Source organism: Asterias amurensis, chromosome 1 (genome assembly GCF_032118995.1).
Source record: "Asterias amurensis chromosome 1, ASM3211899v1".
Taxonomy (NCBI): Eukaryota; Metazoa; Echinodermata; class Asteroidea; order Forcipulatida; family Asteriidae; genus Asterias; species Asterias amurensis.
The window spans coordinates 25,703,036-25,715,872 of record NC_092648.1 but is presented as its reverse complement, the minus strand read 5'-3'; the positions used below and the strand labels follow the sequence as shown (position 1 = coordinate 25,715,872).

At 39.7% G+C, this 12,837-nt stretch overlaps 2 protein-coding genes across 3 annotated transcripts in view; one reads left to right on the top strand and one right to left on the bottom strand.

Annotated features, from left to right (window-relative positions):
• LOC139934540 (calcium-independent protein kinase C-like) overlaps positions 1–1,916 on the bottom strand; it is a 98,277-nt gene extending 96,361 nt beyond the window's left edge. For both annotated transcript variants that reach the window (XM_071928807.1, XM_071928799.1), the window contains exon 1: positions 1,488–1,916. In XM_071928807.1, the coding sequence (XP_071784908.1) occupies positions 1,488–1,859 (372 nt within the window). In that variant the 5' untranslated portion in view covers positions 1,860–1,916. The remainder of the gene's footprint in view (positions 1–1,487) is intronic.
• Positions 1,917–2,088: 172 nt separating this feature from the next.
• Positions 2,089–11,896, top strand: LOC139934573 (iron-sulfur cluster assembly 2 homolog, mitochondrial-like). Its single transcript, XM_071928852.1, has 4 exons — positions 2,089–2,411; positions 6,136–6,247; positions 7,096–7,217; positions 8,389–11,896. The coding sequence occupies exons 1-4, from the start codon at positions 2,380–2,382 to the stop codon at positions 8,561–8,563; spliced, it is 441 nt and encodes a 146-aa protein (XP_071784953.1). The 5' UTR covers positions 2,089–2,379; the 3' UTR covers positions 8,564–11,896.
• The last annotated feature ends 941 nt before the right edge of the window (positions 11,897–12,837 follow it).

The window sequence follows — 12,837 nt, the reverse complement described above, 5'->3', positions numbered from 1 at the left end:
TTTGAACCTACATGTAATTATGCACAAAGTGTTACACTGGTCACTAGTCTTCAACATTTGGAAAAAAAATTATTGCATTTTAATGCTTCTGTTTGCAGAAGATTTTTAGAACCGCATCAATTTATTATTATAAATGTATAAATAGCTATGTGTGTGTTTTCTTAATAATGTACAGGGGCATGCTAGTTTTTTATTTACTTCCCCCCCCCCCCAACCCAGTGAACCCACCAAATGACTACCACAAGATTGTTCAGTTGTGAAATGATGCAGGGCTAAAATTTGTGAAAAGCAATTGGATTCACAGAGTCATTTTTCTTAAGAATCCCTGCATCACTATGTTTTATTGATTTATGTACGTTACTCATGTCCCAATTTTCATAACTTACTCAGATACTCATCAATCTCCCCCCCTTCATACAAAGGAAGCACCCCTCCCCCCTAACACACCACCACCCGTTTGAAAGCAATTAAGTTGTAAATCATTTGTCATAGCCAACTTTTCACTAATTACCAAGGTTTTGAATGTTGATCATCATCACTAGAAAATTATTTCACTTTCAGTGGCCTGGCAAAAGGAATCATCAAGTCTTATACTAAATATTTATTTGCTACTTAATTGTTTTGAGCATGCAGTGTGTGAACAAGTATTTTTCAATCTCAACATTTTTCTAAATGTAAAATTGATGGACCGAATCAATCCAGCATTTTGTGTTAAATCAAGAATTTAATGTTGTTGTATGTAATCTGAACCTTTTTGAGTGTATAATTTCCCAGTAGGTAGGGGCCAATATGTGACTAGGTTGAAAACAATTGAAATTTGAAAGTTCAATAGTATCAATTTGTAATTCAGACATATGATTAGGAATTCACCACTCCTGGCAGTAATCACTTAACATGCTTTCAGCAAGCTCAAGTATGACAGGTGTAGGAATTCCCTTCAACAAGCAAACACACATATTATTTGGTATTACATTTTAAGCCGATGTGCGTAAAGCGCTGTTTTACACGAGTCCTGTCATGCCTGTGTGCAAAAGAAAAACCACATGCATTGATATTAGTAATAGTTAATACTCAGTTGTGATTTTTGTCCACATACATTAGACATCAGGACAGTGTTTTTAACACATCAGCTTAATTTAAAGGTAAAACCAAACAATATTCATTATCCCCGATGCAATTTTATTATCTATTGAATCAAACACACAGCCACTTTCACAAAAAAAAAAACATTATGAAATCATCATTATCATACTTCATCAAGTAATTATCAACATCTCCACTTCCATCAGACTCAGATTCAAGAAGTTACTCTCAAATTATCATCATCAGCAAATCTCACAGCTCCAACAACTTGTATAAATTCCACTCCACCAGCTCTTCCATATCATCAGCAAGAAAACACATATTCCACGGGTACACAGGCAGTGGAAGCTCGCATCCTCTCCAAAAGAAAGCTTGATCAAGGAAGAAGGATACCCGATTCTTACCCAGATATCAGAGATGCTCGCCCCATTCTTATTTACTCCATTTTGCAACAGATCCTCGATGGGAACTGTGCAGTTGGCCACGAAATCATCTGGTGGAATAATGGAATTGTGGTACACAGTTAGTAAAACACTCTCGCCATTCTGGACCTTGGAATCAAAGTCTTCATTCCATGAAGGTTTGACCGTCTTTTGCTTGGTCGTGGTCCTCCCGATATGTTGGTCGTCGACAGTGATGATAATGTACGGGTCTATCACTGTAACTCCCTTCTTTGAGTCTTTCGATGATACGCTGTGCCGGGTGGAGAAATCGGTCGGTTTTAAGTCCACGGCCTCGCACACTCGCATCCGAATAGTACCGTTAAAAACCACCATTTTCACGGCAATTTATCTCCTTCCCGGCGCACCGGTGACAACTGATTCCACTGCTCGGTGAAAATGTAGACCAGGGGGCCGGAGAGCCGGCGAAATTGCTGTAAAAAGCGTCTCTATTTTGGCATATTCATCGCTGACAGATGGGGCAGGCGTAGAGAACCGTCTCGGATAAAGAAAAATTGAGGAAATCTGTTACGCGATCCCACAATGCCCCTGGATGACCTTGCAAATTTTGTTGAACATTAATAATCCAGGCATGCAAATTCTCGGCTGTATAACTCAATTTTCCACCTTTTCGTGAAATTGATTACGTCTGTATCTGGTATCTAAGGAAGAAGTTGAAAATTTAGATTTGTCACGGTTGGTGTTCTTTTGTGTGTGTGGTTGGGCTGGCATTTGTAATGTTAAACGGCAGGTCATGATTGATTTTTAATTTTGGCAAGGAGGCTGATTCTCGCATGTCATCAGCGTTTTAAACGGCGACTGCTGCTATTCCTGCTGCACGATCATAACAAACAAAATGGCCGCTTACGTGGGCTCCCTCAGTCGAAGGTAAGGACGTACAATTATTTAATTTTTGTTTCAAGTTTGGCGATTACTCATAAAATGAATATCATGTTTCAGTGTCATAGACTGTTTAAGCATTCAGCTAACCTAACCACCATGGCTGAAAATGAGACTGAGAGGGACAAATCTTGCCTGTCTTGAAATGTTTTCCTTTTTTTTAATTACGTAATTTTGTTTGCTCAGCTAGCTTAGCCCATTCGCATGAAGTATGAAATGAACCGGGCTTCAGTCATTGCAATTGCATGGATTGTCGTGTCAGTGTTATTTCACCTCAAGATCAAGTACAGTTATTATATTCAACAAGATTAGGCACAGGAAAAGAGATTGAATTGATCTGACATAGAGAGAGGGTTTTCTCTATGGGATGGTTCTGTTTGTGTCATGCTCTTTCAATTTCATGTCTTTTGTCTGACCATAAGTTAATAACCAGACCATGCATGGAGCTCGGACGGAGGTACAAAATAAACCTAGGGGATAACTTTCCGGGATGGCTCCACCACTTTTTCACTCATTTTTACAATTATTATTTATTAATTATTATTATATTATTTCATATCGAATGAAAAAGTGGTAGCGCCCTAGCGAAACTGTTCCAATCTAGGTTCTGACTTTTGCTGCCGGTGTCAGTGGGTGCATTCATTTAGCTTCCCAAGGTCTACCCCGCGGTGCTCACTCGGGTGAGCCCCTGACAAGAGCTAAACGAACAACCACTCACTGCTCGACGTTGTTTACCTGGGGCCAGCCCCCAAGTGACCCACTCCACAAGCAGGGCACTGGGGGCTGACCTGGGTGAGCCCTAGCCTTGCTCAAGGCAGTTGCATTATTCGCTCCGAAAAGACGCAGCTGTAAACCCACCCGCCGTATACCCTGTGCATGGTGTGTGCGATCACACCGAATGACCCACCCGTATACACACTGTCACATCGCACGAATACTGTTCACACAAGTCATCGCACTCGTACACCACTAACCGCATGCGGAGGCCGTCAGGCCGATAGCCTTGATCAAGGCGCTACAGCCAGCCGCGATCTGCAAAATCCCAGTCCCCATCACTGAATTCCACCAGTGCACCCCCATACATAACACAGTGCATATAATACGTATACAGCGTATGTACACACATATGTACTGTACATGTACATGTACCAGCTGTATACGGTACACTTACGGTACATGGGTACTTGTTAAGTAGCGCCTTGATGGTTTTGTATCTGCCAAAATTTAGGGCGGAGCTCATTATGCTAATGTTTACTAACAACCCGTTCTCATTGGTTGTTGGTTGACCTATAACCTCTCGCTGCGATGTCAATCACAACGTTCTGCAAGCACTCGCACACACGTGCTCGTCGACGTAGCTGTAAACAAACCGTGCGTGGTTGTAGTTGCAATGGCGGCGGGCGAGGGAGAAATCCCTACTAGTAATAGTAAAACAAAACAGTAAGTCGCTGGAAATCAGTGGTGTATAATTTGCAACACAACTACAGAAACTTTCAACAAAATATAACAACCGCGTTTAATGCATCAATCATGGGTTTAGAAATAGAAGGAAGAAAATTAGAACATGTGAAATGTGTTTGAGAAAGGTTAAAAAAGTATCCAGGTGTCATGGGTTTCCGGCAAGATGGCTACTTGGTAAGAATTCTTAGGTGTTGGGCATATGACAGTACAACACACCCCATCCCCTTGAAGCACAAACACAGACCAGATGAGATAAGAAACCCAGCTGTTTATTTTGTCTTAATGTAGACATTTATTATTTATTACGTTTCTCGCGGTAAATCAAAGTTGGGGATCGAAAATATGTGTTGTCGAAAACATACCAGACGGTAGAAGATGGCGTGTGGCTGAACATGTGGCTGAACAACAACTACAAGTAAAGTTCAATTTCATAAACTAACTCTTGCCATACTACTAGTACTACACTACAACGTTACACTTATAGTACAGCAGCTTTCAATTCAGGGACAAATCTACCAGCTACGTTGTAATTATGATGCTAGTCCTCGTGTTATAATGAAACGCAAGACAACGGAAGTTGTTCGAAGTTGTTCAACACCATTACCGACCGGGCGAGTCTTGTCCGGCTCACCCGTCCGGCAGCGCATTCAGACCCCTTACAATCATAGCTAATATACACACCACGCTCCCGACACTGCTATAAAAAGCACGTATTACAGTACATGTCCATACAGCTAGCGTACAGCGTACACACACACACGCATGCATGCATGGACGTGGCATGATTGCTTGCAGTAATACGTCATTCTCAATCGCGCCTGTGATTGGCCAATGTTTAGAATGACACGCCCACATCATGAATACCCTTTTATCGGAATTCCGATAAAGCTTTACAAACCCATCAAGGCTGTTGTTTGAGCCACGTGTGCGAGGTTGAAAGTAGAAAGACACGACCGTACTCACGACTACGCTATACTGTTCTCGCTATACAATGTATGGTAATGTACATTTGTGTATGCACTGCATGCGTGTGCAGCGAACCGGGCCGGGGAACAGTACGTCAACAGCCTTGATCAAGGCTATCAGGCCGACAGCCTTGTCGGGTCTGTATCTTCCCGTTTTAATGTGTTGTATTGAAAAAATTCCAATAGTGGACGAAATTGGGGGGGGGGCTCTAGGATATGCTAGTATGCAGCTCATGAATATGTATATCGTTCGTCAGACCTATCAGACAACACAGGATGTGAGGCAAATGAATTATTCATTTTGACGTCCAATCACACACGCCTATCATGCTCGCTGAGCGTCCGTGGTGGTGGTGTGTGATGATGTAGACATGTCTCATCTTTCGCGGGCATTATAGTAATGAGCTGACCGTGGGAACTCTTTGCTTATTACAGTAATGAGGTCAGTGGCTTCAATCCAGACCCTACAAGGCTGTCGGCCTGACGGCCTCCGCATGCGGATAGTGTACGGGGGCATCGTGTCGTGCGATGTTACGCACAGTGAATACGGGTGGGTTTTACGCACATTGAATACGGGTGGGTTTTTATACAGCGGCGGTCTTTTTTCGGAGTGAATAATTCGACTGCCTTGAGCAAGGCTAGGTGAGCCCCTAGAATGACGTCAAAAGCTATTCGAACGCACGTTGGGGAAGACGGGCGATGACCCCGGGGAAGCTAAACGAACGCACCCATTATGTTTATATTATTTTGCCTGGGCATTTGTGAATTATCATTTATCAAAGCATTAATTAGGGTGGCCACCAACATTAGGGCTGGGTAAATTGCTCAGTGTGTTGATACTCTAGTGCTATAGGCATGTTAATCCGGAGGTCGCAAGTTCAAGTCCTGCTTAAGTTAATAAATTTGTCAAACACTAACACTCAGTCTTTGTTTGACTCAAAATTCATTGAAATTGTAAAGTTATTAAACTAGTCACTAAGTTCCCTTGTGTGGTTTACTTCTTTGGAACTGTCTTTTTTCAGACTCATTCTGACTTTGGCTTTTGGATAAACAGTACAAAAGCTGTGAACGTTGTGTGCATGATAACTGACTTTACTTTTTGTTTGTAAAATTTCTGATAAAAAAAACCCAACGGTGATCAAGATTTTTAAATTAAAACTTGGAAGGGACACACCTGTCTAAAATTATTAGGGGGGAACCACTTTTTGATAGCCACGATTTGCACCCTCAACTGTATCCATTTGTGTAGTTTGTTTACAGTATCTTCTCTTGTTTCCGCTATTCAGGGTCTTCAGAAGTTATGCCAATCTCAATCTGTATCAGACAAGACAACTCTCAACAAAACCTCAAGCAGAATCAACAGCAAAGGATATAAACATCACCGACAGTTGTGCCAAGGTGAGAATATTGTTGTTATTAATTTTATTAATATTTTTGTTTCCCCCTTGGAAAATGATGTGCATAATTTCAACAAACAATTCATAAGAGTTTGTGCTCTTCTTGCAATTCTCACTCACAGGAAAAACAGAGTTTTTACATCAAATGCGCTCCCCATTTGCAGGAAGTATAAACCATGCTTAGGCAGTCAAGTTCTACATGAATAGAGAAAGAGAGAGAATTTTTTTTCCTACTATAATGCCCCCTAAAGTTACCTACAGTAAGCTAGTCGAAATGTTGAGACCAATTAAGAACTTACCCCGCAGCAGTGAAATTAATTTTGATCCACTAAGCGCAGGTACCACTGGTAGTCCCAGCCGAGGTCCTAGCTTCCGTAGTAGTAGTTAAAATAAGAAGGACAGTTCTTTTTAGAATTTCACAAAAATATATTCCACAGTATAATAATATTAATAAGACAAGTTCTTAAAAGAACATAATCTTCCCAGCAAGTGGATATATACACTTGGTGAACGAGGTGTCAGGGCCTTGCTTCAGCAGACAATTTCAATTTCTTCTGCTTATCAAATTTAACCATGAAACCTGTCAAAGACAATATGATATTGTGATTTGGCTCGTTCTCACGTCTGGTACAAGCAAATCTGTTGTGTTTAGCTTATTTGTGTGCTTTTTAAAGCATCTCTCTGAAAATGGGCGCTGTCTTGCAAGTAATCTACTCCACAGTATAATAATAGCAAGACAAGTTCTTAAAAGAACATGCTCATTCCCAGCAAGTGGATATATAGCCTACACATGGTGTTACTATGGAAGTAACGTTGATATTGAACTTGTTGTTTTGAATTTCTTGTTAGCATCTTGCTAAGATCAATGAAGGAAAGCAGCATCTGAGAGTGTCTGTGGAGGGAGGAGGTTGCTCTGGCTTCCAGTGTTTGTTTAACCTGGACTCTGAGCAAAACATTCAGGAAGATGACAGGTATGGAAGAATTTAATATACGTGTAACTGCCAGGTTGGTCAACCGTGGTGGTTTTGGAGGGATGGGTTGAGCTAGGCCAAATTTCATGGGTTAGGCTAGGCCCAATTTCATGGGTCAAGCTAGGCCCCATTTTATGGGTTAACTTATGCCCCATCTCATGAGTTAAGCCAAGCCTAGTCTCATGGCACTGCTTCAGCCGTAGGCACACATCATTCTGTGCTTATAATCACCAGAGTTAGCAGTCTAATTTTATACATGCTGTGTTATGGTTGTGAACAGACCACACACATGCATGCTCTGTGTTGCAGTCAGTGTGGACATTCCTTTGTAAGGGAAAATCATATTCTTCATCACTGTAAATAACACTATGTGAGGGTGTAAGTCCACATTATAGTGTTTTAAGAAACAGATTTACAGGTACAGAAAGACTTTTCTTGAAAATATTATTCCGTTCATGAAATGCTTTACCTTTTGAGAAAACATTAAAACAATTATCAATACTCGATATCTATATATCGAGAATTACGGATTTATTTTAAACATTGTCATGACACGGTGAAACGTGCGAAAAGAAGGGTGGGTTTTCCCGTTATTTTCTCCCGACTCTGTTGACCGATTGAGCCTAAATTTTCACAGGACGTTTGTTATTTTATAAATAAGTTGTGATACACGAAGTGTGGGCCTTTGGACAATACTGTTTACCGATGTTGTGCGGTTGCTTTAAAGTCCCTACATTTTGTGGACCTCTTTTGTTCTCAGATCCTCACTTTGTATGTAGCCATAAAACAAAAATTTACCCTCAAACCATGGGCTTGATTTAAAATAAACAAGAAATGATTTTTTTATTTTTTGTTGTAATTGGGCCTTCAGTGGGTAAGTCTAGTACATGTAGCTTGGGCGCTCATGATGTCACCATAATAAGCTAAGCTTATATAAGCTAATACCCTGTCAAATCGTTGGCAAATTGCATGGAACTGTACAGATAAATATATTATTTTGCCTAATTGATTAAACTGTGTGAGAGTTGGGATTGGTTGAGCTTTTAGATGGGGTGGTTTTTTCGAAATAAAGGTAGTTACATGTATGATTGATTTGAAATTTCTAATCTACATCCTCACAAAGTTATGATTGTATTGAAATAAACAGCATCTTTCCTCCTGGTGTTTCTAGGATATTTGAGAGAGACGGTGTGAAGGTGATCGTTGATGAGGTGTCGCTGGAGTACATCAAAGGAGCCACCGTGGACTACCACGAGGAACTGATCCGCTCTGCCTTCAGGGTCATCAATATCCCCATGTCTGAAAACGGCTGCTCATGCGGTGTCTCCTTTTCTCTTAAACTCTAACCCCGAAAACTTTGTCAGGAAATCATATCAACATTGAGGTATGGTTACAGCCAGGGCTCGAGGTTGGTGGAGAAACTCCACAAGACTGCAGGCAGGCCTCGAAATTGCTGTGGTGCCCTGTGCTTTTGCTGTGGTGCCCTGTGCTTTAGCTGTGGTGCCCTCTGCAAGGTTCCTGTACAAATTTACATTGTCCTCATAGAGGTGCCCCTTACCAGAAGGAAAATTGCTGTGCCCCTTCAAGAGCGTAGTTCAAGGCCTGTGCAGGGCTTGTAGCTCAAAACGTTTAAGGCTACATAATTTGTTACAAGACTGGAATCATAATGAGGAGAACACTATCTACACAGTTTCACAATTGAGCTGTTTTTGGAACAAGTACACAGAGAAGATCATTTTTCTTAGGGGCAATGCTCAATAGAATTGAAAAGATATTGTATTTATCAGTTTAAATTAAAAATGCAGTGAGTTGTTATTATTCAAAAACACGAGACAGCTGGACATGTACGGTCATATGTAAGTTGACTGGCCCGATCGCTTAAACCATAGGCCTAGGGCCTGCGGTCCAGAGTGAATTTTGAGTCCTGCTCATGATGAGTTGACAGTGTGTTCTCCCTGATGATGGTGGTCCTGCTTTGCTGAGATCTAAAACAAGGAGCCATTCCAACAGGTTTATTCCACGTACTGCATCTCTTTGGAACTCCTTGCCTGGTGCATGTTTCCCTCCATCCTACCATCTAGACCTGTTTAAGTGGAATATCAACTACCCTTAGCTCCCCTGAGTTTATTTTAAATTTTTATCTAAAATATTTTCTTCTAGCAGCCCCTTAAATAGCAAGAGTGGCTTATAGCCTTGCTTGGGGCAAGGTTACTAGTGAAAATTTACATGTGGCCTCGCTGTAGCATTTTGGTAAGTGTGGTGTAGTTCCACTGTAACCCTTGCCCACTGATTACCAGAGCTCATAGAAGTTACATTGATGATTTATGCAAGACAATTTTAATTGGACTTGGCTTTCACATGTGTTCTTCACAGATGAAGGTCTTCTCAGTTTAACAAGTTTCTGTCATAAGATTTGCTTTTGGATGGTGATCTTTTGTGAACTTACTCAAAAATGTTCGCCAGCTTTAGAGCGGGAAGTAGCAAAAACTTTGGGCGTGCAGCAGACACGCAGGCATGAAATTGATTGTTTTACCAACAAGATCGCCATTGCTTCTCACACATGTAAACCACTGCCTGAGCAGATCTGTCTTTACATCCAAAACAAATGACATTGTTTAAAGGAAACCTTTAGATGTGAAGGAGGTGTCAGTGCCTTGCTTAAGGAGACAATTCTTTTTTCTGCTTAGCAAATCTAACCATGAAACCTGTCAAAGACAATATGATATTGTGATTTGGCTCGTTACCTTTGTTCTGGTATAAGCAAATCTGTTTGTGTTTAGCTTATTTGTGTGCTTAAGCATCTCTATGAAAATGAGCGCTGTCTTGCAAGTAAGCAAAAACGTACAAGGGGAAAACCCAGTGATTATACACGTTTAAAGAACAGTCTGATTGTAGAATCAAACCAATGTAACCGTTATTATCAAACCATAAATTGAGAAGGAAAAAAACGTTAACCAAAAGTATGGTGACCCAGGGTTCCTCATGAAGCACACCATCAGAAAGTGATGATCCTAATCAGTTCTGACTCCAAAGTGATTTAAATATCCTAAATGTATTTTTTTTTTACAAGGTGTGGGGGGGTGTCCACAAGATGGGGGGGGGTCACAAGACCAAAGGGATTGTTGCTAAAAAATAATGGTATCGAAGAATGTTTTGACAAGACCAGAACAGTTTTTAAAACATCCAAACTGTTTTGATTTGAAAAATCATTATGTTATGAGAGACGATTTATTTCCTTTTCCTTTTTGGGTATACATACTTCATTAGGCCTACTCAAAATAATTGAAAGTAGTTTGTCAGACTCAAAGTCAACATTGAACATAACTTGTTTTTTTAATTACACATTTTGGCTTTATTACTCAATGGAAAAAAATAAAAGACTGCTGGATTTGTCCAGTCGACTGCAGTCACTAAAACTACTGGCCTCGGGACTGTGGACCTGTGAGCCCTCATATTCCATCATTTGGGCATGTGCAGGTTTGTTTACATCACAGAGCATTACATACTTGGTTCCCCCCCCCCTTGAAAAAAAACGAGCATTTCGCTCGAGACTTTTTGGTTAATTATTTGGAAAGTTTATATTTGTAATATTTTATCTTTGTTCCACCCAAAATTTATTACATTTTACCAAGTAAGTTATTATACAAGGTTTACATAATAAGAGGGAATACGGTTTTATTTAAAAAAAATTATGAAATTTACACTTGCTTTAATGTTACAAAAGTCTCATGGTAGATGTTCAATGTGTAATGCTATTCCACAAATAATGTTGTCATTTGCGACTGTTGCAACATTTTGCTCAAATGGGCTGTGTTAAAATACCATTGATTCTCACAGAATGTGATTTTAACATAGAAGTGGTATAGAGTTTAGTCAAATCTGCGAGGTTGAGTAAATACATTTTTTAATGGAAATCAGTTGCATCAAACAACTCACAATATGTGACACATCATCTAAAGATTCTTGCAAACGTTTTTGTCATTGACATTGAGGGCCAAAGAACCCATGTTAACCTTGATCTCCTGGTGTTTTGGGGGCAAGAGAACTTGTTCTAACCTCAAGGTGTACCTCTCCATGGTATATCAATGCTCAAATGTTTCAACTTGGATCAGATTGGTCTTCCTGGCCTTTGGAACTCTTCGGTTAGGGAACAGATGAGTTAATATAGCAAAAATGCACACATAAAAACAAGTACATTGTACCCATTTCTAATACTGGGTGAAAATTTGTTCTTGCTCTACTCAAATTTCCCCCACTATTTTGCTTGATTGTGGGAGGGCAGTTGCCCCCTGGGTCATATGTGTATCTCCATGGCCCAATGGAAAAAAAACTTACTCGGCCATCTATACCCTAAAAAGTCACGCAACTTCTTAAAAAGCAACTTAGGATAATTAGAGTTATCACATTTTCCTTGTGTTTTTCAAGAAGGCTAAACTCCTTTGGAATTACCACATTTTTCATTCCCTGAGATGGTCAGTTGGTCGAGTGAGGCATCTTCCATTGGTCATGTTAAAACATCAGAAGTGGTTGTTGGCAAGTGATTAAATGTGTAGGCCTACATAAAATATTATTCTCTATGTTTGTAAAAAGCATTATTTTCAAGTGTGTTTTATTTATTCATTCATGATTTATAGTACATTGCAATATTTCTTGTTGTAAATAAATACAATTCAGAATTATATTGGTAATTTTTACACAAAAATCTTTATTTGTAAATTTATTGTCAAAAAAGTATTGTTAAAGGCACCGGACACTTGGTAATTACTCCAAATAAATATTAGCATAAAACCTTACTTGATGACGAGTAATGGGGAGAGGTTGATATTATAAAACATTGTGAGAAACGGCTCCCCCTGAAGTAACGTAGTTTTCGAGAAAGAAGTAATTTTCCACCAATTTGATTTTGAGACCTCAGCTCTAAGGTCTCAAAATCAACAATCTAAAAGCACACAACTTCGTGTGACAAGGGTGTTTTTCTTTCATTATTATCTTGCAACTTTGACAACCAATTGAGCTCAAATTTTAACAGGTTTGTTATTTGATACATATGTTGAGATACACCAAGTGAGAAGACTGGTTTTTGACAGTTACCAATAGTGTCCAGTGTCTTTAAGATTTGGACTGGGGCGATGATTTGATGTGGGCCACCTTTATGGCAGCAATGGTAAAGCACTGGCCAAACTGGATGTTCCTGTTCAATTGTTGTTGAACTTTATTTCAAGTGAGCATCGTGGGATAAGGGTGACTCTTGTTTATTTTATTTATAAATGCATGGGAGAGGATAGGCCTGTCACCCCAACCTAACAACATCAAGGCTGATAAGATCACATGAAAAGATCATAAGATCATAAGATCATATACAAGAAATAAACTTTTTTGTTTTACAATTGCCATCTTTTTTGTTTTACAATTACCATTTCTTTGTTTGATTCCTTCTAAAAATGAGAACAAGACATTTGCTCTCTTTAACACTTTGGACCAGGTATATCTGATAATAATTATTTCTATTACATTATATCCGGCTGAATTATGTATGATAACAAATTATGTTATTTTCCAAAAGTCCCCTAATATTGAAAGAGAAACGGAGTGATTTTTACGGAGTAATCATAGGGCGCCC